Source organism: Nothobranchius furzeri, chromosome 2 (assembly GCF_043380555.1).
Source record: "Nothobranchius furzeri strain GRZ-AD chromosome 2, NfurGRZ-RIMD1, whole genome shotgun sequence".
In the NCBI taxonomy this organism is placed as follows: Eukaryota; Metazoa; Chordata; class Actinopteri; order Cyprinodontiformes; family Nothobranchiidae; genus Nothobranchius; species Nothobranchius furzeri.
In genome coordinates, this window is record NC_091742.1 from 67,995,023 (window position 1) to 68,022,412 (window position 27,390).

At 41.7% G+C, this 27,390-nt stretch overlaps 1 protein-coding gene across 2 annotated transcripts in view; it reads right to left on the reverse strand.

Moving 5' to 3' along the window:
• Positions 1-17,664, reverse strand: part of LOC107377411 (phospholipid-transporting ATPase ABCA1) — a 324,049-nt gene extending 306,385 nt beyond the window's left edge. Inside the window, exons 1-2 of one of the 2 annotated variants that reach the window (XM_054747824.2) lie at positions 17,511-17,664; positions 9,920-10,049 (exon numbers count right to left, since the gene is read on the reverse strand). In XM_054747824.2, coding sequence (XP_054603799.2) covers positions 9,920-9,985 — 66 coding nt within the window. In that variant the 5' untranslated portion in view covers positions 9,986-10,049; positions 17,511-17,664. The remainder of the gene's footprint in view (positions 1-9,919; positions 10,050-17,510) is intronic. The other variant, XM_015946964.3, reaches the window with a different exon arrangement.
• Positions 17,665-27,390: the final 9,726 nt, after the last annotated feature.

The window sequence follows — 27,390 nt, forward strand, 5'->3', positions numbered from 1 at the left end:
GAAGTCTGTGGCAGTGCAGAGACCGCCACCATACCCTCTTTATACCGCCATTGCGTAATCTTTTGTTAAAATGACATGATTGCGTTACATTACCACTGCGGTCTGACCACTTCTAAACGACCAAAGGCTCCCTGATGCCGGCTCGGGCGTTGCAGCAAACTGACGGCATTGTTTTCTAAAAGAGGCATAAATACTCCAAAGTGGATGCCAAAGCCGTTACAAACGAGTCGTTGCCACAACCCGCCCACCAAACCGCTGTGATTGGCAAGAAACAATACTGTTCGGGCCTTGTTACAACCCTCGTAGATGGTGAGTGTGAAGGGGGGTTGACATAAATCGTTGGCATGGGGTGGAAGTTATGACCAAAATGTGTTTTATTACCAGGTCAGGGTTTAGCAGGAAGAGGACTGCTTATCTAATAAAGTATAAAAGTTTAAACAGCAAAGGTAGTGGAGAATAACGAAAAAACTCTCTTCATTGAGTAAATGTCCTAACAAAAAAACTAAAGTTAGTTCACGGAGGCATACTAAACTAAAACCCGCTCTTTACTGAAGGGGAACTGACAGTTTCCAAACAAAACCCACAATTTAAGTCTCCTTCCTCCCAAAATCCCAGCTGCAATCAGTTGTTGTACCAAAAAGAGGACAAAACTCCTATCAAAACCAAATCTTTAAAAGAAGAAGAAGAAAACATCATTTCTATAGCGCCTCTCGAGATAAAAATCACGAGGCGCTTCACAACAACAAAAAAATGTAAAAATATAAAAAAGTGTTTAGAAAATGTTTAAAAATATATTAAAATGAGCAAAAGTAGGCAATTGTGATAAAAAAATGTGAAGAAAAAGAGAGAGAGTGAATAGGAAAGAGGGAAATCAGTGGATCCTGAGGAAGGTGGAATAGGTGGGGAGAGCAGAATAAAGAGAGAGTGGTGAAGAAGGTCATACAAAAGCCAGCTTGAACAAGTGAGTTTTCAGCTGCTTTTTGAAGGAGACCACTGAGTCCACTGATCTCAGGCTCAGGGGGGGAGAGTTCCAGAGTCTGGGGGCCACAGCAGCAAATGATCTGTCACCTTTGGTCTTTAGCCTGGTGCGTTGCACAACCAGTAGGCTTTGATCACTGGACCTCAGGGACCTGCTGGGGGTGTAGGGACTAAGAAGATCACCAATGTAAGATGGTGCTTGTCCATGTAAGGCCCTATAGACCAGAACCAGGATCTTGAAATGAACCCTGAAGTTGACTGGCAGCCAGTGAAGCTGGAGGAGAAGCGGGGTGATGTGGGTGTGTTTGGAAGACTTGGTCAGAAGCCGAGCACAGGCATTCTGAACCACCTGTAGACGGTTCAGGGAGGCTCTGCTCAGACACGCGAAAGGAGAGTTACAGTAGTCTAAGCGTGAGGAGATGAAGGTGTGGATAACTGTCTTAAGTTCAGAGCGGGACAGATTGGGACTCAGCTTAGCAATGTTCCTGAGATGGAAGAAGGAAGAGCGAACAAGAGAAATGACATGAGAATCCAGGGTGAGAGCTGGGTCAAAGGTCACACCAAGATTCCTGACAGAAGGTTTGGTGTGGGAAGCAAGCTGACCAAGAGAGTCTCTGACTTTGGGAACCAGCTTGTCTGGGGCACAGATGAGGATCTCAGTCTTATCTTCATTCAGCTGAAGAAAGCTCCCAGCCATCCAGGTTTTGATAGAGTCTAAGCAGGTGTGTAACAGCGGCAGCTTAGACATCTCATGGGGCTTAAAGGAGATGTACAGTTGGATGTCATCTGCATAAAGATGGTAGAAGATTCCTTTGAAGATGCTCAGGATGTGCTGAAGAGGAAGCAGATAGAGAAGGAAGAGAAGAGGCCCCAGCACAGAACCTTGTGGGACACCATGGGTAAGAGAGGTGGTGGAGGACCTAAACTTGGAGACGGCCACAGAAAAGGAGCGCTCAGAAAGATAAGAAGAGAATCACTCCAGAGCAGTTCCTGATAGGCCTACCCAGTCTCTCAGCCTCTCCAGTAGCAGGTGATGTCAACAGTGTCAAAGGCTGCAGTCAGGTCCAGCAGGACCAGAACAGAACAGTCCCCTGCATCACTGTGAGTCAGAAGGTCATTAGAGACCCTAAGAAGAGCTGTTTCAGTAGAATGAGCTCTACGAAAACTTGACTGGAAGCTATCATAGATGTTATGTTCATCAAGTGCAGCTGTGAGTTTTTTAGCCACAACCTTTTCCATGATCTTGGAGATGAACGGAAGTTTAGAGATGGGTCTGAAGCTGCTATGGAGAGAGGGGTCGAGACTCAGTTTTTTAAGAAGCGAGTGAATTACAGCATTTTTAAAGTAAGCAGGGACCTGACCAGAGACCAGAGAAGCATTAATTATAAAGAGCACGCTGGGACCGATGGACTGAAAAGCACTTTTAAACAAAGATGAGGGTAAGATGTTGAGGGGGCATGCAGAGGTCTTCATAGAGTTAACTAGTTTGGTTAACTCAGGCAAAGAAACAGGAGCAAAGCTATCTAGGATGATGGGCCTGGTTGGAGTCGGGAGAGGCGGCGATAAGGCTGAAGGAGAGATGCTAGATCTAACCTTATTGACTTTGTCCACAAAGAAAGACAGAAAGTTCTCACAGTCTGCAACAGCGTGGATGGAGGCTGTAGGAGAGGCAGGAGAGACGATGCTGCTGATGGTGTTAAACAGCACCTTGGGGTTCCCTTTGCTCTGGGACACCAGGTTGGAAAAATAGGAAACCCTAGTGTCTCTGACTGCAGAGTTAAAGGATGTCAGAAGATCTTTTAGGTGCAGCAGATGGACGTGGAGATGGGTTTTCTTCCACAAACGCTCAATTTTTCTGCATTGGTGCTTCAGGCTGCGAAGGCTGTCATTAACCCAGGGAGTAGGGTTCACTGCAGGAACTGATCTGGTTCTGACAGGACAGATGTTGTCCAGAATGGAGAGGCAGTGCTCGTTAAACTGAGAAGTTAAGGAATCTGGGTCGTTATCAGAAGAACAGGGTGGATCAAAAGCATCAGAAAAATTGCTAGCTGTGCTCTCATTAAGAAAACGAGAACTAACCATACGGCGAGCAGGAGGTGGGGACGCAGAAACTGACAAGTTAAAGAAAATAAAATGATGATCTGAAATATAAACGTCCTCAGGACAAACACTGTCAGCATTTAGACTCAGGGTAAAATGTTCAACGGGACAACCCAAAACCAGATCTGTTGTCCCCTCAACCACTAGCAGCAGCTGGTTTTTGATCCTGGTTCCTGTCGTCAGCAAATAAGCCACAACTGGGGTGGTTTGAGGCTGCTATAGGAAGAAGGGGAGGATCTCAACCAAACCGGCTGCTGTCCATGGTGCAGAAGTGTAGTACAGCACAGGAGGGACTCAGAGGACAAGGTGGAACTGTCCCAGAAGAGTTAACTGGAACCTGGCAGGCGTAACAGGCCTGCTGAGGCTCCAATCGACCGTAGCTAGACCAACCAAAACTAAATCGTTTTGCTTCTGCTGTGATCTGTTTAGATTTCTAGGCTAGGAAAACCCTCTAGTGTGGTTGAGCTAAAACAATTCTCTAAAGAAAAGTTGGACAGAAATCCTTCATTGAGATATTGAAAACTCATTACCAGAAATCACACCTGATTGCGGCTGTTTCCACTAAGAATATGACAATCAGTTCTTAGGATTAAGGATTGCTCATTTTGTACAAAGAGCCAGGTTGGTTTGGTTATCTTTATCTTAAGTAAAGGGAATTTTAAAACATTGCCTTTTGTATTTTCTTGGGTTGCTCGATATGGAAATATGTGGGCTCATCTGAAAAATCTAAGAGTGACAAAAAAAGCCAGAAGGGGCAAAAACTTTCACTGCACTGTACCAGTTGCAAAAGAGCAAATAACTCCCCACAAGTTATTGCATATATGTATTGGAGGCTTTTTATTTTCTTTTTGAATTTTATTCCACTCAGACAACAGGAACACTGCTGGGTCTGAACAATAAAAGTGGATGGATGTGACTCCAATCTTCACTGCCAGGAAATAAATCAAACACAATGCGGCTCTCTGTAACAACTATAGCAGTCTCAAACATGATTCATAAGTCTGACTAGTCTCCCCTTCTGTTTTTTTGGCCGTTGGAAAGCTGCTGTAACACTTGGGTGTAGGGCTGCAACAAGGAATTGATAAAATCGATTAAAATTGATTAAGAAATGCGTTGGCAATGTAATTCGTCATCGATTCATTGTGTTGTGCAACTTTTTCTCGTGTCGTGCAACCTTTATTTAACATTCGATGTGTGGAGCTCATCTGTAGGCGGCAGCAGAGCAGACCGAGGCAGATCAGAACGAGAGAGAAGGCCGGTATTTTGATGAGGAACAACACACTTAGAACATGGCAGAAGCAGGAAGACCTAAGAAAAGAGAACTTCAAAAGTTTGGGAGCACTTTATGTTAAACAATGCAAAGACCTTTGTCACCTGCAACATATGTAAATCAGACATGGCACGGCACGGGAGTACAATGTAATCAGTCAATCAATCAATCAATCAATCAATCAATCATCAATCAATCAATCAATACTTTATTAATCCCGGCTCATGGATTTTCGTGGATTCTCTGTCTCTCCTCTCTTTCTCCTGACTCTGAGATCTTGATTTCCTAATGAAATGCAAAATTTACTTTCATCAGAGACCATAACTTTGGAACACTCAGCAGCAGTCCAGTCCTTTTTGTGTTTAGCTCAGGCTAGATGCTTTTGAGGCTGTCTCTTCTTCAAGAGTGGCTTGACATGAGGAACGTGACAGCTGAAATCAAGTCAAGCACACATCTGTGCATGGTGGTTCTTGAAGCACTGACTCCAGCTGCAGTCCACTTTTTGTGACTCTTTGCCTCCATTCGCTCTTCTTTCTTGGGTAAAAGTTGGAACATTGATATATGTCCCCACTAATAACACAAGCCTAAATCTGCTCCACCATTTTGCTAAGTTGCTAATGCTAATGCTTTAACTTCCATTAACGGAGACACGCTCCGCTCTCTCCTAGCCACTAAATCAACAAGATGGGTACAAATTTTACGGTAGATTTAGAGCTGTCTGGCTTTTTCTAACCCAAGCATTTCACTGTCTCCTCTTTTGGTGGCTTATGCTAAAGATAGGAGCAGAAGAATATTTTCACATTCAACATGCATGTGAAACAGTGTGACCAATCATATTTCAAAAAACAACAAGTATTATATGTTTCTCAGTGAACCTCTCCTGTAAAAAATTTCAAGCAGTTCCTAGCAAATTAAGATGCAGCACAGGTTCTACCTGAGCACAAAATTAGGATTCTTTTAATTGGTGTAGAATATTTTGAGGTACGCTTGTTCTGAGTTGAACTGTGGACACTATGGGATGTGGGAGTAGAAAACATAAGAAAATTGCTTTTTTCCGTCCATCCATCCATCCATCCATCCATCCATCCATCCATCCATCCATCCATCCATCCATCCATTTTTGGCCGCTTATCCGGGATCGGGTCATGGGGGAAGCAGCCTAAGCAGGGAGGCCCAGACTTCCCTCTCCCCAGCCACTTGGACCAGGTCTTCTGAGGGAATCCCAAGGCGTTCCCTGACCAGCTGTGAGACATAGTCTTTCCAGCCTGTCCTGGGTCTTCCTTTAGGCATTCTCCTGGTTTGACATACCTGGAAAACTTCACCAGGGAGGTGTCCAGGAGGCATCCTTACCAGATGCCCGAGCCACCTCAACTGGCTCCTCTCGATGTGGAGGGGCAGCAAGTCTACTCCGAGCCCCTCCCAGATGACCGAGCTTCTCACCTTATCTCTAAAGGAAAGCCTAGCCACCCTGCGGAGAAAACTCATTTTGGCCACTTGTACCCGTGATCTCATTCTTTCGGTCACTACTAAAAGCTCGTGACCATAGGTGAGGGTCGGAACGTAGACTGACCAGTAGATCGAAAGCTTTGCTTTTTGGCTCAGCTCTCAGTTCACCATGACAGACCGGTACAACGCTCGCATCACTGCAGATGCAGCACCAATCTGCCTGTCAACTTCACGCTCTATCTTTCTCTCACTTGTGAACAAGACCCCAAGGTACCTCGACCCTGACCTTTACTTTTTTTTATTGTTTCATAATTTTGGGTTACATAAAAACACAATCATGCAGTTATGGAGTGCATCAGGTTCTGCAAATTTATTCTCAGCATTTTAACTTTTTTTCAACGTTTCAACTTTCTCTTCGACACCAAAAATGTTCACTTCTGAGTTGCCCTGACAACTTGTTGAAATTTACAAGGAGCAGTTGAAACCATAAACACTGCAAAATAGCGAATACCTAAAAAACACTAATAAATACAGTCAATAAAAGTCAATGATCAATTAAAAGAAAGGCACAATGAAAGCTGCTGACATTTAGCTGAAGCACCTCTGATTTTTATTGTACCTGGCAGGGCCGGATGTAGGCATGGGCAAGGAGGGGCAATGCCCCCCTAAAAATAGTGACTGCCCCCCCCAAATGCGATGACATGGTAGAAATCCCAAATTTGAAAAGATTTGATGAAAAAGGGTCAGAGTGCTTTCCTCTCTCTCTCCCTCCCTCATTCAAAGTGGCTGCTGATTGGTAGATGCATAGGGAGGGAGTGGCCAGCCGCTGCACTTTGTTCTCTGTGTCTCACTCACTTCACACACTCCCAGACAGCCAGCAGCAGAACTGTTGTTATCTGAGCTCGGACACTGGTTGAAGTTTTCTTCTGCTGTTGGTCACTGGAATTATTTGGTACTCTTTCTCGAGGTTTTAGTCTGCCTCGTTCTCTTCTTTCATTTGTTTTTGAAGTGAACCGAGTCGACATGCACAGGTTTCTGGTTTCTAAACCGAGCAACAGTGCTAAGGCACTAGCGGCAGAAGCCGGCTCGTTGGCTGCTGCTTCTCAACTCACCACAACCAGTTGCACAAGCACCGCAGCCCCTCCTGCTGTCCCCATCGCTACCAACCCAGCCGTCGCTGTGGGTGACACAGGCCTGAACAGTAGCGCACCGTCCCAACCCACCGCTCTTGTTTTCCCCAAGCACCATTTTGGGAAGAACATGTTCTCATTTTGCCCTGCCTGGTATCGTGGGAGACCATGGCTGGAATATTCAGTAAAGCTGGATGCGTGCTTTTGTTTCTCATGTCGTAAGTTTGGGGGGAAGGACAATGATAGGCATTTGGTTTTCACAAAACAAGGATTTAATAATTGGAAAACAGCACTGGAAAGGGACAAGGGATTCACAAAGCACGCATCAAGTCAATGCCACATCAAAAATGAAAAAGCTGGTCTGAAATGTCCCAAAGAGTGGCCACAGGGGAAACAATAGGTAATTTAATAAGTCCCACACAAATAAAAAAAAGATACTACGTAAAAACTATTGGAGAAGTAGTTCAGTTCCTAGCAGTAACTGAACTAGTGTGGAAAGCTCCAGTGGTGATGATTTCTCTTTAGGACTGTTCTTAAAAATGGTTGACTACACACTGGTCAAAGACTCCAGATTTAATGAAATAAACAAACACATCCCAGAAAATGCAAAATGCACATCTCACAACATACAGAACGAAATTATTGACACACTGGCAAAAATGGTATTAAAGAAGATCAAAGATAATTATGACAAAGCAGATTATACGGGGTTTTGCATTAAAAGTGATGGAACTAGGGACAGATGCAAGGTGGAGGATCAGTCAGTCATGGTTAGATTTGTCTGTAATGGCATTCCAGAGGAACACCTGATCGGTCTGCTTGACCAAAGTCAGTTAAATGCTGAATTCATTACCACCCAAATTCTTGAGCATCTCTCTGACTCAGGCTATAGTGCAGCTGAAATGATCCGTCAGTGCTCTGATGGAGCTTCTGTCATGAGTGGGCTCAGGGGTGAGGTTCAGGCCTTACTGCAGAAGAAGGTAGGGAAGGACATTCCCTATATCCACTGCTAACCACCAGCTGCACTTGGCAGTGGTCCATGCAATGCAAGCAGAGCCATGTGCAAAAACCTTTCTTGATCTTTCAGGATCTCTACACTCATTTTCCCACCGTCATTATGTTTCTCAGAACTATGACGTTCCCTCACTGAAACGACTGTTGGAGATCAGGTGGACAAGCCACCATGAAGTGATCAAGTGCCTTGTGGAGAATCAGGATGCTGTTATAAGTATCCTGTCAGAGGTTACAGAGGACAGAGCTGCTGCTGTTGATATCTGTACAGAGGCTTCAGGACTGTTGATGATGTTAAGGAGGCACAATTTCTTTGAAATAGGAAAATTTCTCCTAAAAGTTCTGGGTTCCTTGAAGTCTGCAAATTCTATGCTGCAGTCTCACTCTGTTGACCTGTGCTGTGCTTCAGAAGTAGTCAGTGCATCTCTGCAGGCTTTGAAGCAGATGAGAGATGAGCTACACCAGCTGCTAAAAGACAAAGAAAAACAAGCTCACTGCTAACAGGTAGTGTTGTAATGTCCACTGTGGGCCATGCAGAAGACTCCACAACTCCTAGCCAGGCTCTGAAGAGAGCTCTTCTTAACATTTTGGACATAGTCATTGTAGAGATGGAGACAAGACTCTCCAAAAGCAATCCTGATCTCATGAAAGCAGTTAACTGCCTTCAACATCAGTCTCCCTCTCTTCTGGATTCTGACATGTTAAGTCCTCTACAGAAAATGACAGGAAGTGACAGTGACAAACTTTCCAATGAGATTCTTGTTGCAAAAATAACGTTGGAGAAAGAATTCAAAAAGGCTGATGATGATAACAGTGTAGAGTTTGTAGACCTCTCCACCGTTTGCAAATATCTACATGGGTAGAAGAATGCCTTTCCTCAGCTCCATCGCACGTATGTGACCTCCCTTGTGATTGGAATATCAGCAGCATCATGCGAGAGCTCTTTCTCCACTTTGTCTCATGTTCTTACCCCGTTCTGCTGTACTACGCTACATGAGAGAAAAAGAATTGTAGTCATTCTGGCTCACGAGAAGGCCATAACAACAGGCCTAGATATGGATGGATTTGTTAGGACTTTTGCACCGAAAAGCAGGCGGCTGATGCTGTAATGACTGATAAAAGCCATGAAGAAATAAAAACAACAACAATTCTACAAAATAAATAAACAAATAATATATAAGTAAAGTAAAAAACAGACGGACGGACGGACGGACGGATGGATGGATGCACCCCCAATAGGGAACAAGCCAGTGTCCCATTTGTGCCGGTCCCAAGCCCGGGTAAATGCAGAGGGTAGTGTAAGGAATGGATCAAAGGAAAAGATAGATATATGGATAGAAGAACTGTAATGATGATAGCATAGTTTTCTATGCATTTTAGGGATTTGGGGGTATGTGACCCCAAAAGAAATTCCACCTGTACCCCTTTGTAGGGCTGGCTAAATCCAGCCCTGGTACCAGAATGTTTCTTTTTTTAAAGTTGGCGTAAAAAGAAGCATCAGAATGATTAATTAAGCTTTAATTGTCAGATAATATTTAGTGAACCTTCTTTCTAGGTAACATATTTGATGTCTAAGAAGAAAGAGTATCTGCCCTTCAGTCACAGCCCTTAGAAGTCCTGATCCATTTCCTCTGGGCCTATGCTGGCTTTGTTAGAAGTAAAATACAGACAATGTGACATAATGTGCTGAAGAGATAGATCATCAAAAATTGAAGGTGACACTTAGAATTGGCTGGCATTAAGATAAGATTGTTCTTGTTCTCTAGAGAGGGAGTTTAAGGCAGCTTACTTCTATAGGAGGCCATTTTTGTTGTAAATTCCCCCCATTACCTCTCCTTTCCATGAATAACTTAGCTGTCCTTGATAACACAACACTGGGACCAAATCCTCATTCCCCCCTCACTGCTGACCAGTTCTGGCAGATGTATGTTGATTTTTAAAAAGAAAAAAAAAAGAAAATAGAAGAAAAAAATCCTGAGTGTACCTTTTGTCTTTTCCGGAGAGTGAAGTTCTTCCACAGGAGCAGGGAGAACTGTGTCAGGAGACCCATTACAGCTTATCCTGGCAATATCCAGCCAAAGCGTCACTATGGCAACCGGCCCACTTAATAAACCCTAGAGGGAATAAAAGGCAGAGTTTGGTTTTAATACTGAGAAGCAATGCATCTTGGGGGAGTGCCACTAATCACTCACTTCCATAGGCCTGGGGGGCTTACGGTGTAGCACCTGTTCGAAGAATTATTATCACCTACACTCAGCAAATCTCCGGACGGGCCGTGTCTCAGCATGAGGAGATCACACAGTCTGGCTGCACTGTGGAAGAATTTTTACAGGAGGCTGTTCGTTTCTTATACCTGCCATATATATTCAAACGTTTTATTTTTCTTCCACAGAGAGCACCTTGCTACGCCGTTGGCTATCTCCTAAGCACTCTCAACTAATCAATCAAATAAACATTTCATGTGAATTACAAACTAATGCAAACTAAGTAGCTAGCTACTTTATCTCAATTATACAGATAATGAACCAATAGGTCTACCGTGCTGTTTTCATGCAGCTACATCAAATGTGACCTTTATTAAAACTCAACTATGAGATTCCACACATTGGCTACCGGTAATTTCTCCAGCTTGAAACACAGTCGCCACATGAAATTTTGCTTCTACTCAACTGTATGCCGATCATGTTAATTCTACATATTAAACCAGGAACTACATGGTAATTTGTGCAACATGAAACTGCATTTTCTATGTCACATTAAAGCTGACTTTACAGATAATAAGTAATTCACTGCACACAACATCCATGTGTTTCGATATTGGATGTATGATTAATATTTATGTCCCATTAAAGAACACCTGAAAATTTAAACCTCATTAGAACGTAATATGTGAAAACAGACTTTTTTAAATATGGTGTTACACGGTTTCAATGGACAAAGTGGGTAAATAATGTTTCTGTAAACTAAAGAGAGCTTATAAATGTTTTGAAAAACTTGTTTAAAGGTGCAATATGTAAGAATGACATGAGGACATCCTGTGGTAAAACCTGGTTACTATAGTCTAATTTTTGAAGCAAAAAATGACTTTCTCACTCCCGTTTTGTGCTATGCTACGCTATGTTATAGTTATGAACGACTCATTAAAGGAAGTGAAACATCACTATTGACTCATTATTCACTTGTCACATTTTACTGTAATATCAACTTGTTGATAATTGAAAAAGTAGCTTGAGATATTTTTAGAGTCAACTATTTATTTTTAATTCACTGTTAGCATTGTTAGCTCAACGTTAGCCTCTAGCCTGCTTCATCTGATAGAGCAAAATAAAAAGATGGCGTGGCTTCTTACTGAAACAAGAAATACCTTCTGGGTCGCTCCTGTTGACTGGCTTCAGTTCTTTAAAAGTGTGGAACTCTGCAAAACATGTTTTAATGATTGTTTCCTATTGTAATTGGTCACTGGCTTCATTTCTTTAGACAACTCTGAAGTTTTAGGCCTGCTGTGCGTTAATTTGCCAGAGACACGGAGACCTCACAAACTCTCTGATTGAAATCTGTTTCACTGTGACTTTCCTTCGAGATTGACACATTACGCTACATTCACAGTGCAGGCAAAAGCCCTGCTTCTTACCTGATTACCACTGGAGTTAGACACCAGCTCCCTGCGGCCCCACCAAGTATAAAGTCGTAAAGGTTTTAAATGAATGTAAGTAATCATCAGATATGCATCTGTTGCTGATTGGCTTTTGAAGCCATGCCACTAAAGATGGCCACTACATCTAAGCCACCAAAAATATGGTTATAACTTTATAGAAATTAAGCTTAAGTTTTGCTGTTGTAGCTAAGACTCAACATAGACCATTTGCTGTCCAATTTTACAAAATCTGCCAAGTGGTGTGAGATTCCACATAGCAGCAGAGCCAATGAGTGATTTTGTTTATAATTTAACGTGTCAAACTGTCTGTGTGTGTCCAAGTATGGGTTGAGAGTTTTTTGCCGTTAAGTTTTATTTTGTTAATCTTTGTATGTTTTTTATTTAATAGAGAGTTGGGCAAATGCCTGAAATGGTGCCCGAGCCACCTCAACTGGCTCCTCTCGATGTGGAGGAGCAGTGGGTCTACTCCAAGCCCCTCCCGGATGAACGAACATCTCACCCTATCTCTAAGGAAGAGCCCAGATGGCCTGCAGAGAAAACTCATGTTGGATGCTTGCAATTGCAAAGATTGCTGGAGATAGACACCAGCCACCCCTCACACGCCCCTGCAAGGACAAACGGGTATGGATGGATACTTTTCCTCACTTGGAGGTTTGTTTTTTAGCTTCAAAAACGTATTTACCCGTCTGAGTTCAAAACTTCTATAAGAGCAAGACGAGGTGACCCAGGCATGCAGAATTTACATCCAAGTAGAAAGCCTGACAACTCTTACATTTTAAAGCTCCATATCTTTTTCTGTATAATCGCAGTCGTTATTTATTGCTCCTTCACAGTGATTTAATGGCACAAGAGAAAATTATTTTTCACTTCCAAACGTCCCAAGCAAGTTTTCCAATTAACTAAAGAGTTTTATCGATGAGGGTCATGCAATAATCAATACAACGCTGATAAAATGTCTCCACAGCACAGTTTCTAGACCGACGTTTCGTTTTGCTTGCACTGCCAGATGTATTGTTGTAAACGCCAACTGAACTGAATTATTCCTTCACTACTGTTGTCCAACCCATATTTCTGACATTTACCAGAGCCCGGGGATGAACAAATTTCCTTTCTCCACCTTCAGAATAGTTTCGCTTGTAGTGTTTATGATCTCCTTGTGCCTTCAGTCCATCCTCTGATTTCTTCTTCTTTTTAAAAGGAGATAGTTATGGAGCTGTACAAGGCAGAAACAGCCTGGGTCATTAAGCCCCAGCTCAGTACATGCATGAACGCTCGACTCCATCAAACTTCTGTATAATTGACTGTGCTGCTTTTGATTGCACAGCTTTCATGGCCCATCTTTTAGAAACACAAGAAAGAAGCAGCCGGGTACCACCTCCACTCTGAAATCACGTCAGCCATGAAGGGTAAACAACGTCTCCAAGAATATTCTCAAGCCACGTGTCAAAGACTGCGTGTGCATGTGTCGGTTGCATCGAAATCTTCAAAAAGGAGACTTGTGTCCAACTTATGATGGGTGTGTGGGTGAGGGTTGAAAGAAAAACCTAGCTTAAGGACTTTCCATTTCCCTGTTGTACAGCTAAAGTAGTGATAATATGAAACAAAAAGACTATTATTGAGTTTTGAATTGAAAACAACTCTCTGGAGGACAAAAAAAACTACACATTGGGAAGTTTTCTTCTAATTCATTTTAATCTGTAACTTGAAGCACAGAGAATAATTGAAATAAGGTCTTTTTGCCACTTCTTGAATTAGGTTTTTTTTTCTCAGAGACTTTGGCCATTAGGCTCAGCTCTTCACTGTATCATTAGTTCCAAAGAAAGCTCAGCGAAAATGAAGGGAGAGAGGGAGAGAATGCTGCTGTTAAAAAGGAGAAAACCAACTACTGAGAAAATACAAGTGGTGATGTATGCCTGGCATTTGGAGAAAGAGGACAGAGGAGTGCATTATTTCAGCCTCTAGGATAATCGAAAAAGAAAACAGATATTTGTCATGTGGCATGAGAGCAGAGGACAGCAGAGAATGACAGCAAACATTACTTATGAGATGGGTCACCATGGCCCTCTGAAGGGTATAATGGTCCCTGTACTACTTTGTTCAGTTTGTTGTTGTTTTACCGCTTTATTTTGATCTTAAGCTTTCTTTGGCTGCATGCACAAAGAAACAAGGTGTCTATTCGTTGCATAATAGTCTACTTTTGGACACATGACAGACAGACAGACAGACAGACAGACAGACAGACAGACAGACAGACAGACAGACAGACAGACAGACAGACAGACAGACAGACAGACAGACAGACAGACAGACAGACAGACAGACAGACAGACAGACAGACAGACAGATAGATAGATAGATAGATAGATAGATAGATAGATAGATAGATAGATAGATAGATAGATAGCATTTAAATGCCATTTGAATGTCCATAATCTTGCAGAGCTGACTGGCTTGGCATTATATTAAAAGGCTAGGAGACATCCTCCAGGACTGTTCTATAGAGAGTCCAACCCCTTCTTTCCACCGCAGCCGTCAGCAGCACGTTACTGCAGCAGCACGTCTTGCTCGCGTAAGCTGCTGCTTGGCCCTTCCCACGAGACGCAAAGCAGCAGGGGAGCAGCTGTCACCGACCGAGCACGAAGTCACACGAGTGACTTCTTCAGTAAACAACAACAAGCAGGAGAAAACTACAACATGGTTTGTGTTTTATGTTCTGTCCGTTTTATAATCGCCAATACGGACCTGAAAAACAAAGGAGACCGCTAGCTAGGTGATAACTTCTCACGGGGCCGCACAGTTAGTAACCTTTTTTAAAAGTAAAGCAACCGGAAGGCAGTACGTTCTTTATTCTGAAAATCTCTGTAGCTTCTCTCCATTTCCGCGTCCGATTTCCTGTCTTTCCTTCCCCAAAAATGTCAAACTTGACCCGTTTCAGAGGCGTAGCGCTTAGAAAATAGAACCGGCGTGTAAGGGCTGCGACATGCTGCTCCTGAGACGCGGCCGACTCGCGCTGCTGGCGGCTGCTGATGGCTCTGGTGGAAAAGGCAGGGGCGGCGTTAGGCCCGGCTACTTGGGCTCAAGCCCCGAATCCTTAATGAAAAGCCCCAGATCTCAAACGTGGAAGTAACATGCAGTACCAAAGTCCAACAGAGAGGGAGCAGCTAGCAGTAGTTTGTATACAGCCTGCCTGAGCCTCCACCACTGAAGAAGAAGCCCTTCAGCAGCCGGCTTCTTCTGCAGTGCCTGGTTTCTTCTACACTCTGCCTGAAGCGCATGAGTGAAGATGGACAAAAGGACGTTTTTTTAGACAAAAAGTACGGCGACAGAACCCCAGCTTTGATGAGACTGGTGCTGACTCAGGTTTGTGAGTCTTATTTGAAAATATTTGTTGTGCTGCTGGTTTGCCTAAAGTTAGCTTACTATCAGGTAATGTTGTTGGAGAAAGAAAGGGAATATTTACTATCATCTCACACTAAACACTAACAGGAACAATACTCTGCCCTGAAAATGCTTAATATGTAGCTTCAGATTAAAATTATGTGGTACAAGACAAATATATATGATGTTGACTAGTGCGTGTCACGTGTGTGTGTGTGTGTGTGCGCGCGCGCGTGTGTGTGTGTGCACGTGTGTGTGTGTGTCTGTGATGAACCTCTAAAGAATTCTTGCAGGTAAGCTAACTGCATTTAAATACTTTTCAGAGACTACACCACGCCTACAAATGTGCACTTACAGATAACTATAATCATATTAAGTTTTCCCATGTCAACAAATCATAATATATATGTGCTAAGGCCCACATTTTCCTGTTTTCTTAATAAAAAGGATAAAGTACCGAATTTTGTCTGGTAATCTATCAACTGTACGTCCTTCAGCTATTCAGCGCTGTGGGCCACATGAACCTCAGAGTTTCTACAGCGTAATCACCGGCCTGTGGCAGCTGAGAGAATCTCCTTTGTATTTCTGCGTTTGCCTTTGCTGCAGTGCTGCACCTTGAGCTATAAGCCCCCTGCTCTCCCTCAGGCGAGTCTCCTGCCTCTGCATGCACCAGCTCTGCCAAGCTGTCAGAAAAAGAGAGTTTACTGACCCCAAGATGCAACTTAATTTTCCTTTAGAGCCACAAACTGAACTCTCAGCAATAAAACGCTCCTATGATTTAGCACGTTATTTTTATTTTTATTTTATTTTTTTGCATAAAGTTCATGGCCATACATAGGATTGTAAACTTATAAAATCTAGACTTTTAAAGTCTTAATGCAGTCAGAGCAATGCTTGGTCTTGTGAATTCTGCTCCCATTTTCACCAGCCTTGAGAATTTCTATTTCTATTTGAGCAACAACAGTCTAAATGCTATGAAATCAACACATATTTGACCTTTTTTAAATTGTACACTCATCCTACTGCTGAAATTATTGTATTGTTCTAAATTATATTCACAACTTGACAAAATAAGGATGTACAGACTAAAATCTGTTAGCAGTCATGGAACAAAGAGTGCTGTTAAACACGTATTCATTTACTCAACAGACATAAATCATGAACCCATAATTCCTTTTTTGGGTTGAGAACTGCGTCATGTCTTCGAGGACAATATGCCACAATAATGTTGCTGCACCCTGGTGTTACCGAGCCTCACAAGTATTATACTGATGTTAGTGTGGAAAACAAAGAACTTACTCAATGAAGTCATTTTTTCCCCTTTTTCTAGTGAATGGTGAAAAAGCTTTGTGAAGAACATGTTGAAAATAAAGATCTTGTTTTGCTGCTTTTCAATTTTAATTCTCAATAAAGAATGTACCAAACCAGCCTACCTTATTGACCGATGTTGGCAAATCTCAAATTTTAGAAAATATTTGCTTTTGTCTTTACAAGATATACATCGCTAGAACACCAAATGCTGGTAACATTGATCACAGCAATGCCACGAAAACAAACAACCTGAAGTGCCGCTCGGCGTATCCGGTTTGTCTCGGCCTCATCAATCCCTCCCTCCCTGCTACCACTGTAACACTTTCAAAACCAGGGGAAAGCATATATATATATATATATATATATATATATATATATATATATAATTTCTTTATTTATTGATTTATTTATTTGCTTGTGGTTATACGGTTGGTTTTTCCATCAACCCATGAACAATTTCCATGCCACATAGTAAGCTGCCATTATAAATTCACTGTACATTTACAACAGGCCATTGCACTGTAAGACAGTTGCTACCGGTAATTAGTTTTAATTTTTTATTTAGTTATGAATTTTTTTTTTTTTTACCAATTTCTAATCTCTGAAAATGGTGCTATGTGAGACAAAACTGTCAATCACTCCACGCCACTAATCACTCCTTCATTAGAAACAAATCAAAGTGATGAATCCAAAATTACTGGATCAATTCTGCCACTTAGTTAGTCATTAACGCCTGTCATTCAGGACCATTTGTTTGCATGTAGGTAATGCAGTCCAAAGGTACTTTTTTTACAAGCCTTTTTTCAGACGAAGTAGTAAAAGGCCAGGGTAAATGATCTGCATGGGAAATGTGTTACTCAAAGGGGTTACAGTTCACAGTGATTCAGCAAATAAACTGTTCAAATATGAATAATGTTTCAAATTTCCTTATTCTTCAGAAACTTTTTCCTCTGTGGTCCTTTTATTTTAAAGAAACATTTGCCTTAATATCAGTTTGTGTCATTTTGATTCCCTTAAACGAGACAAACACTTCTGAAGGCAGTCAATTTAATCCACTCTAGTCTAGACAACAACAATAATGTGTGTGCGGCTACTTAGAGCCTGACTCTGAGCTCCCCTCAGGAGTAGACAAGGCTACAAAAACAACAACAGAGTAAAGAGCATCGCAGGAGGCCTGGCTGCAGAAAACACGCGTCCGGTTAGAGCAAACAAACTGTCAAAAACAACCTACCTCCGAGCTGTGTGGGCTCCACCCGTCAGCACATCTTTTGGGCCTGTTTGGACGATTCAGAGAAAGTTTACCTGCCGGTCCTTGTGACCCATACAACACAGGCTGCTATCTTCCCTCACTGCCGTTCTCATCTTTTGCCTAGAGTCATAAACTATGCAAATGACCTCTGCTGAGCCGATCCTGGTGACTGTAACCACAGGAAGCACACAGGTGGTGTACATTACACAGTATGTCTCCCCAAAGCTTCGCTCTGTATTAGAGATCATTTGGCAGCTTGGTGTTGTCTAACTCAATGAAGCAAAAAGGGTAAACAGAAGCAGCTCTCTGTGTTACACTGGCTTTGTTTCGACATTCTTAGGTAGTGAAACATTCTCTTATGGGTGAACTCAGGATAATCTGTTGACTTATTCTTATTAGTCTGAAAAGAAATGTTTTACTTGTTTTGTCAAAGTAAAAAACGTAAGTCAAAAGCAGGCGGGATGGTGAGAAACACGTTTACTGAGAGACAAGGCCAAGATGCAAATTTCGACGATGTTGTTGATGTTCCACTGAATGTGGGGGAGGTCTGCTAAGTGCATTGACTGTACGGTTTTACAGCAACCATATAATCTGGTAACAAGGGGGCTAAGAGTTTATTATTCTGAGTGATAAAGAATAATACCAAAGGTGCACTGGGAGGATGTAAATATGTAGATGAGATGGGTGTTTACTGATGTGGCAGACGGTGGAATACACTGGTCATCCTCACACTAAATAATGTCTTTGATGGTTTTAAACATCAGCCCTATCATGGCAATGTTTGTCCATAGATGAGTCATTTGTTCAACCCATAGTGGATTAAAATGGCTCATGGTGTTCCATTTCTCTCAGCCAAAAATGGACATCTCCCCGTGTCGTGATCCAGATCGTATAGTCTCTCTTGTATTATGAAATATGTCATATTACGATACATATAGTGAAAGTTTGGGCAGTCTTGTTGATCTTCATTATTTTCTTGTATAAACTGTTGGTTGTTTGTAATGACAAAAAATTCAGTTAAATATATCACATAGGAGACACGCAGTGATATTTGAGAAGTGAAAGGAAGTGTATAGGATTTACAGAAAGTGTGCAATAATTGTTTATATAAAATTATGCAGGTGTGTAAATTTGGGCACAACAAAACAGAAATGAACTCAATATTTAGTAGATCCTCCAATTGCAGAAATAACCTCTAAACACTTCCTATAGCTTCCAATGAGAGTCTGGATCCTGGCTGAAGATATTCTGGACCATTCTTCTTTACAAAACATCTCTAGTTCATTCATGTTTGATGGCATCTGAGCATGGACAGCTCTCTCTAACTCACACCACAGTTCTTCAATAATATTCAGGTCTGGGGACTGAGATGTTCATTCCAGAACATTCTACTTGTTCCTCTGCATGAATGCCTTAGTAGATGTTGAGCAGTGTTTAGGGTCGTTGTCTTGTTGAACGATCCAGCCCCAGTGCAGCTTCAGCTGTGTCACTGATTCCTGGACATTGGTCTCCAGAATCTGCTGATATTGATTGGGATCCATGCATCCCTCAACTTTAACAAGATTCCCAGTCCCTGCACTGGTCACACAGCCCACAGCATGATGGAACCACCACCATGTTTTACTGTAGGTAGCAGGTGTTCTTGGAATGCCGTGTTCTTTTTCCTCCTTGCATAACGCCCCTTGTTATGCCCAAATAACTCAGTTTTAGTTTCATCAGTCCACAACACCTCGATTCCTAAATTACCTGTATTTGATATAGTGCCTTCTACAGTCCTGGAACTCACGAAGGTGCTTTACAACACAATCAGTGTAGAGGGTAAATATTGTTGCTTTTAAGCTTAATATATTACCTTTACTTATGACCAATTAGATGTGATATTCTATATAAATATAGAATATCAACTTGCTTGGTCTTTGGATGTTTAATCAGAAGATTCTAGGATTCTTTGCTTTTTCAGGGATCAAACACACTTCGTATCAATTTATTTTCTAAACAATTAAAAACATGACAACTAGGGAACACTTTATGTGATGACTGGATCTATTGGGCCATTCCCATCTGTGCCGGGTCGGCCCGGGCCGGGTAGCCCCAGTCGGCCCCAGCCTGGCCCGGTTGATTCCACACATCCTTGCCTTAAGTCCATGTGGGCTGATTCTACCCACCAATCAGAGGCTTGCTCTAATGGAAGGTGTGAATTTGCTGTCAGCAGTGGGTGTGTTGGCCCTGGTCGGCCTGAAGCAGACCCCCTCAAGAAGAGGGCTGAGAATGAGCCTTGGTTGGCCCGGAAAAATACCAGGCCACCCAGATATGTAAACAACCTACGCTACCCGGCCCGGGCCGACCCGGTACAGATGGGAATGGCCCATAAGTGGATGGAATGTGAGGTGTGATTATGTGTGAATGTGATGTTATCACAACCTTCGTATCTAGAAGAAAGTGAGTTCTGGGTGTTCAAAGAATTTTGGTCTGTAGAAACTAGAAGGTTGATTCTTATCAAAACCACATCAGACGCAACTCATGCTGTGTCTACCTCACCCTTTCTTTGGAGACCCTCTTCGCAGATCTGGAGGTCAGGGAGGTCGGATGACCTCTGGGCACCAAGGTTCAGTAAATTAACCGCAGCACCGGCACTCCAGTCCAGAGATGTCACCCGAGTCACAACAGATAGATGAAATCATTTGCGTCTAGAAGGACTCTGAGGGAGTTGGAACTGTATCAGCTTAGTTCTGCAGGAACCGTTTTGCTGTGTCGGCTGTAGGCAGCTTTTAGCTTGTCAACAGCTTGTCAAGAGATGCGGTGTGAGCAGAGTTTCCCTCCGATGGCCAGTCAGAGTTAGCTCAACTAACAGAATGCTGAATCTCACAGAATGCTGGAATGCTGATTCACTCTGAAAGTGATCCTGTTTTAATATTCTCATTTTATGATTTACTTGGCCAATCGGGACGTGCCATGCTAGGAGGTGTTAACAACAAACCTCAGAACATCACGCCTTCTTTCATATACAGGATGCTCTGATTTGTGGGTAAGAAATTATCTATGTGCAGTGGCGTTAACTTTAATTTATATCTTATGAACATTGTGTATGAGTGTAGATAATGATTCACTTGTTAAATCAAACATTACTGATCATAATATCATAATGTTTCATTGTAATAATAATTCACTTCAACCACAGTAATTGAAGCACATATTAATCAAAACAATTCATTAGTATTCATATAACATTTGTTCATTCAACCATGTTATTGTTTAATGATTATTTAAATTATGAGTTGTAAAAGTTCATGAGAGTGAGCAATCCTGCAGTGTTATCAAAAGAAGGCTTTGTTTTGGAATACAGGCTGACATCTTGTTCCTCCTGAAATGTCAACAAGGTTTGCCACACCTTGCAGCTTGTTGGAAGACAGAATGTAAAATCCACCTTAGAGGGTGGAATTAGATCTGTAGATGACCGGTGGCATGTAGGTCAATCTGTAGGTGAAAACTGACCATTCCTGGATGTTGCATCAGTCATGCACCCATTCACACAAACACACATTCACACCCTGGTGGTGATGAGCTATATTGTAGCCACAGCTGCCCTGGGGCACACTGACAGAAGTGAGTTTGCCATTTACAGGAACCACCGGTCCCTCCGAACTCCACCACCAGACAAGGACACAACAACAGCTGAGTGGGTTCGAACCTGCAACCTTCCGATTACGAGGTGAGCACTTAACGCCTGTGCCACTGTGGCCTGTAAAATGAAGCTGGCTTGTCCAAATGTGCTTTACCATACCTCAAGCTGCTGTGTTTGTGCTGTGGGAGGAGAAAATGTTTCCTCTGCATCTCTCTCGCATGCAGCATCTCCTTGTGTAAAGTGCACTGAATAGTTGAACGATGCACAGTGAGTCCATCTGCAGCAAGATGATGTTGTAGGTCTTTGGTGCCAATCTGTGGGTTGACTGACTGTTCTCACCATTCTTCACTTCTGTTCATCCCAGATTTTTCTTGGTCTACCACTTGGAGCCTTAACTAGAACTGTGCCTGTGGTCTTCCATTTCCTCAGTATGTTCAGCTGACATCTGAGACAGCTTTCTGTGTCCTTCCACCACGATGGTGAACAATCTTTGATTTCTGCTCATGTGAGAGTTGTTATGAGACCTCCATGTTGCTACTCTTCAGAGAATATTCAAAGAGGAGGGAATTAGGGAATTACAATACAATTGGACACGTTAAATGCTCTCTCTCATAATTGGATTCACCTGTGTATGGCAGTCAAGGGTCACTGAGCTTACCAAACCAATTATGAGTTCCAATAATTAGTTCTAAAAGTTTTAGAATCAATAAAATGACAACTGTGCCCATTTGCCATTGGGGGATTCTTCACTGTGAGATACTGAAGGTGTGGCATCAGAGTGTGTATCTCACGCTCAGTGTGTGAGAGTTTGGAGTCCTGAAACTTCATTTCAATTCTCAAACACCACTTCTCGTGTCTCCTATGTGATATATTTAACTGAAATGTTTTATTTTTAAAGGAAAATCATGAAGATATATTGTATCGTGTTCTCTGCATTGCGATACAAATATCGTATCACCCCCCCGTATTGTGAAATATATCCTCCCTTGTATTGTGATACATATCAAATCGTCTCCCTGTGTTTTGAAATATATTGTATCATATTTCCTATGTTATGATACATATCATATTGTCTGCCCTGTCTTGTGATATACATTGTGTCGCCCGATTCTTGCCAATTCAACACCTCTAGTGTCAAATAAATTATTTAAATACTTTTGAAGAACTTGAGGCTTTTTAATTCATCTTCACTTTTTTTTAAAATATGGTAAATAAAGTTCAAAATCCAAAAGCAAACCAACAGGGATGAAATGTTTTTCATGATTGTGATCAAACTCTTGTCTTTAATGGGTTTTCAAACTCCAGAAAACTTTTCTGCCCCTTGCAATCATTCAAGGGTCAATGTGACTTGTTCTTTGAGTTGTCGGTCCACACTCTCAATTAGTTACACACATTCAAGCTCATGAAACCCAGGTGAAACACTGGCCGCCCAAAAGTAATTGCTTCGCCTAATGAAGTGCTGCTGCTCGAAGGTCCCACCGCTGTAGAGGACGCCTGCAGTTCCCAGGTCAGTAAACCCTGGATTAGTCCAAAGTGAAAATGGAAAACAAAGGTCCCATTTGAAACAATTGCACCTTTTCCCTTTTCTGAGTCTCGCATTCCTCGGGGGGGATGAGGATGCAAAAACAACCTTCTTTTTGGATGAAAGTGAAAAAATAAATAAATAAACAGCTTTTTACAAAGAAATCTACCCTTATGGCAAACATTTAATTAGGTGGTTTTATTTCTAAAAAGCTCAGTGTCTGTTAATTATTTACTGACTTTAGGACTTCTGTGTGAAACCATGACTCATTCCTCATTCTGAAGTGGAAACCCGTGGCTCATTTCTAATCTCTACAGATGAAACCATCCATAATGAAGTTAAACTAAAGTAAATGCGGCAGGTTCAGTTGGTTAAAGCCTCAAGCACAAAACCAAAGGAGATGTTAATTAAACAAAACTGAGAGGTAAAGTCTCTCAAACTGGCGTGTTTTACATACTTTTAAACTTAATTTAATCACACAGCTAGCATTCCCACTGGAGGTCTCACACCATCCCTCTATTGACATGGCTGCTAATGTTTGTAGAAAATTAGCTGATAACGACATTGGACCTTAGTATGAAATATTTCAGGCCTTTAGATTTATGGAACAGAACAAGCCTCACTGGAGGCTAGAACACTTCACACTGAGTAATTCATGAAAACACAAACACCGAAGTTCCTACTATCCTGTAAACGTGTTAGACACAACACTGGTCTGCTTTTATACATTTACCTTCTTCTTTATTAATTTTCTGTCCCTCAACTTTGAAATAAAGGCATTACAACATATTTTTATTATACTACAAAATTAAAATTATTTGAATGTTTTTGTCATTTCAGACAACATTACATAAGAATGTATGTCTTTTTATTTAAAAAGGACAGCTTGGGAGGTGCGCTACAGGTTCACTGAATTAACAATAATAAATTAAATATATATAATCTTACTGATTTCACTTTGTGAACTACTTGTACTTTGTCATACTGTTGCATGCTGGTTAATTGTTGGTTTTTTAGGAGGATTTATAATATGTAGTTATTTTGATTTTACTAAAAAAATACAAAAATTAATTTGGTATTCTTTTACCATCAACGCTATCAGGCTTTATCCTCCAAAAACATAAGTAAATAAATAGCATGAGTCAGCATACAACGTTATGGTTAGTTGTTACATTTTTCACCCAAATGACCAAAGCAGGGTTCCTAGGGCAGAAGGAGAATGAGGTAGAAACTACAGAAGAATTATTCTGTGGAATATTTTGGACAGTACTTGTCATCATTTTAGACTGTTGCAATAACAAACATATATTTGCATAAAGGTAGTATAATTTTCTGCTCATACAGTGAATAAGAGCAGAAGAAACATTAGAAAATATATGTTACGGTACATTTATAATCTGTAATTAACTTGTGTGATTCTTTGTTTTTAAAGTTTTTCTCAAATTAAAAACATGTAAAAAAAAGAAATAATAAAACACTAAAGGAACAGTTATCATTTATTTATTTATTTATTTTTGCTGGCTCTGAAAGGGATTTTTGCACCCGGTCGAAGGAGGCCGACCCGTTTAGTCATGAAGCAAAGATGTATCACAGCAATTTCTCCCTTTGTGAAATGAATTTTGGAGCAAACTTGAGTTTTTTGTTACCTTCGTATGAACATTTTGATTGATTATATTTATTGTATATTGTCAAATGTAGCTAATGGGCTTGATACAAGGGGGGTGACAAATGACTGCGATATCAGCTAAACTTTTTGATGTTGCTCTGATAACCCGACACACGAGAAGCGACGTGCAGCAGCGGCAAAAGCCAGCGGCGCGCTCTGTCCCAGGGTGAATGGCGAGTCGTTGTTTTGATTGGCCATCAGATTGGAGGGAAAGTTGGGTTATTACAGCAGTTCAGAGTTGGACAAGCAGTAGCTATGAAGTCTCATAAGGTTTTGCTAGAGTTAAGTGAAGACTTACTTCTGACTTTATTGTTTAAAAAAGAAAAGTGCGTGAATGGGTTCATCCCAAAGAGAAAAAGAAACTGTAAATATGAGACCACAACAATGAACTCAGACTACGTTCCATGCCGCTGTGTTTTTGTGAAGGTCCCTACTCTGGAAAATCTTACACCTCACACCTTACACCTATTAACTTTCACACGCACGTTTCTCGCGTGTCGCTTAGCAAGAGGGAGATCCGCGATTATCGCTTTGTTGCGACGTCACCTCCCGTGTGTTGAGCCCATAACGATATTCTTATTTCTAGATTTTCTAAAAGTGTGGAACACTGAAACAAACATTTTTGATTATTTCTGATTATAATAATTCACTGAGTTTTTCATGAGGCTGAACATGAATACAGTCTCCTACACTGATGTCCTGCATTAGCTTCAGATAAAAAATAGAAAGTCTAGGATTGGAACCACAGACATATATACTTAGACACTCCTTGGACTTGCACTGCCTGTTGGAGCTGCAGAAGTGTAGCCTCCATCTTAAATGAGTCTCACCCCCAGTGCAGTCATTTCTACTGAAGAAGGTGCATACCCAACTAAACACATTTATAAAGCTTTTTCACACAATCAGACACATGGTATGGCATGATAGTTAAAATATACCTCACCTAACACAACATGCCACCCAGCTCCTGGTGCAATCTACTGTCATCCACCGCCTCGATTACTGCAATGCCCTTCTAACTGGTCTTCCAGCCTGTACTGTGAGACATCTTCAAATGGTCCTGAACTTGGAGACGCAGCGCGTCTGGTCTTCAATCAGCCAAAAAGAGCACACGTCACCCCTCTGTTCGTTGAGCTCCACTGGCTAACGCTAACAGCATGCATCAAATTCAAATTGCTAACACTAGCATACAAAGTCCGAGATGGTACGGCTCCCATCTACCTGAATCCTCTTGCAAAGGCTTGCATCTCGGCCCGGCCGCTCGGACCATCACAGGATCGTCGGCTAGCAGTGCCTACACCATGCTCAGGACAATCCAGACTCTTCTCATGCATCGTTTCACAAATGTGGAATGACCTTCCAAACACTACAAAAACAGCAGCTTCCTTTTCAATTTTCAAGAAACTCCTGAAGACGCTGCTCTTCAGAGAGCATCTTCTAAACTAGCACCCTCCCTGCACCCGTCCACCCTCTCTACCATCCACTCCTTGTTCCCTCCTCTCCTTGATTGATGTCAAGTTGTTGTTGTTATTGTTGTTGTTAGCCTCAAGGACAACATGCCGATTATCACTTGTGAGTCGCTTTGGACAAAAGCTTCTGCTAAATACATAAACATAAAATTTAAATATAATTAAACAGAGTAAATTAAATCTAATTCAATTATAAAATCCCATCAAGTAGTCTAGAAAAGTCAATAGTAATCCCATGTGATCTGTTTTCAATAGTACGCAGGTTGCTGCAACTAGAGGCTGCACAAAAACACACACAGTTGCTCACTCTGCGTTGACTTTGGAGAGTGATGAGACCCATCCAATATGGCGGGGACACTGTTCACCGTTCTCCAGCTTCCAATGAGGCGTCTACGTCAGGGCTATTCAAGTTCAGGCCTCGAAGGCCGGTATCCAGCACCTTTTAGTGGTTTCTCTGCTCCAGCACACTTGAGTCAGTGGTTAAATCACCCGTGCAGCAGCAGCTCATCAGGCTCTGCAGAAGGCTGTTAATCACCTGCTGACTGAAACCATACTGGCTGAAGCAGAGTTAAAACTAAAATGTGCTGGATACCAGCCCTCGAGGCCCAGAATTGAATAGCCCTGGTCTATGTATACATGTTTAAGGATTAGATGAGTTTCCCACAACTTTAAGAGCTACTTCTTTAACAGTATTAGCACAGATCCAAGTATTGTGGACGACAAATGACAGTTTTCTCTTTTATAATAGCTGTCTGGTATAATTAAGTACCGATTACATGTTCAGGTGAGTATTGACCCAATAATCTAATAAATTTTTCAAATTTGAATTGTCACAATCATTTATTCACACATCCGGTATCCCACTGGTTTTGCACAGGACCGATATTCTATTATTGTCAAACTGTGGGACACATTTTCAGTTAAAAATAACCTTCCATGTGTAGATTATCTCCAACAGTGTGCTTGAAAATAATTTGTGATTTCTCATAAGTTGCACCACAAGGTCTGTTTATCTTTCCAGTTTGATGTTGACTGAAAAAAGAAAGCAACACGAGGAACTCCAACTAAAACACACACCTGTGGGTGACAGAGAAGACAAGTAAATCACCAATAAGAAATATTTCTTGACTATGTAAATTTCAAGAATGATCATTATGGAGGGAATTGAAGCAACCCTGTGGGATCACATCTGGCATGTTAGGTTTTCATTCTGTTTTATGTCTTCTGTTCCAAAGGTGGGAATTTGTCCTGAAGCATAAAAGACCAGAAAACTTGACGAAAAACAGATAATGGCCTTCCTCGACAGATGCTGTTGTTTCTTTTTGACTTCTGGCCATGGGAACATTTGTTTTTGTTTTGACTTCAGCCAGCCAGACCCACACACGCAGTGCAGAAGCAGGAAAAAAAAGACACTTTCTGGGCAGCATTGATGTCTATTTCGACATCAATGCTATGTGGACTGCAGAGGGAACATACTGTGGGAAAAATAAAACAAACAAAACACATGTTTGTAGTTGCATCCCCATAAGTTCACCCAATCTATTAAACCTCAAATCAAACTTTTATACTTGTGTTGATGAAAT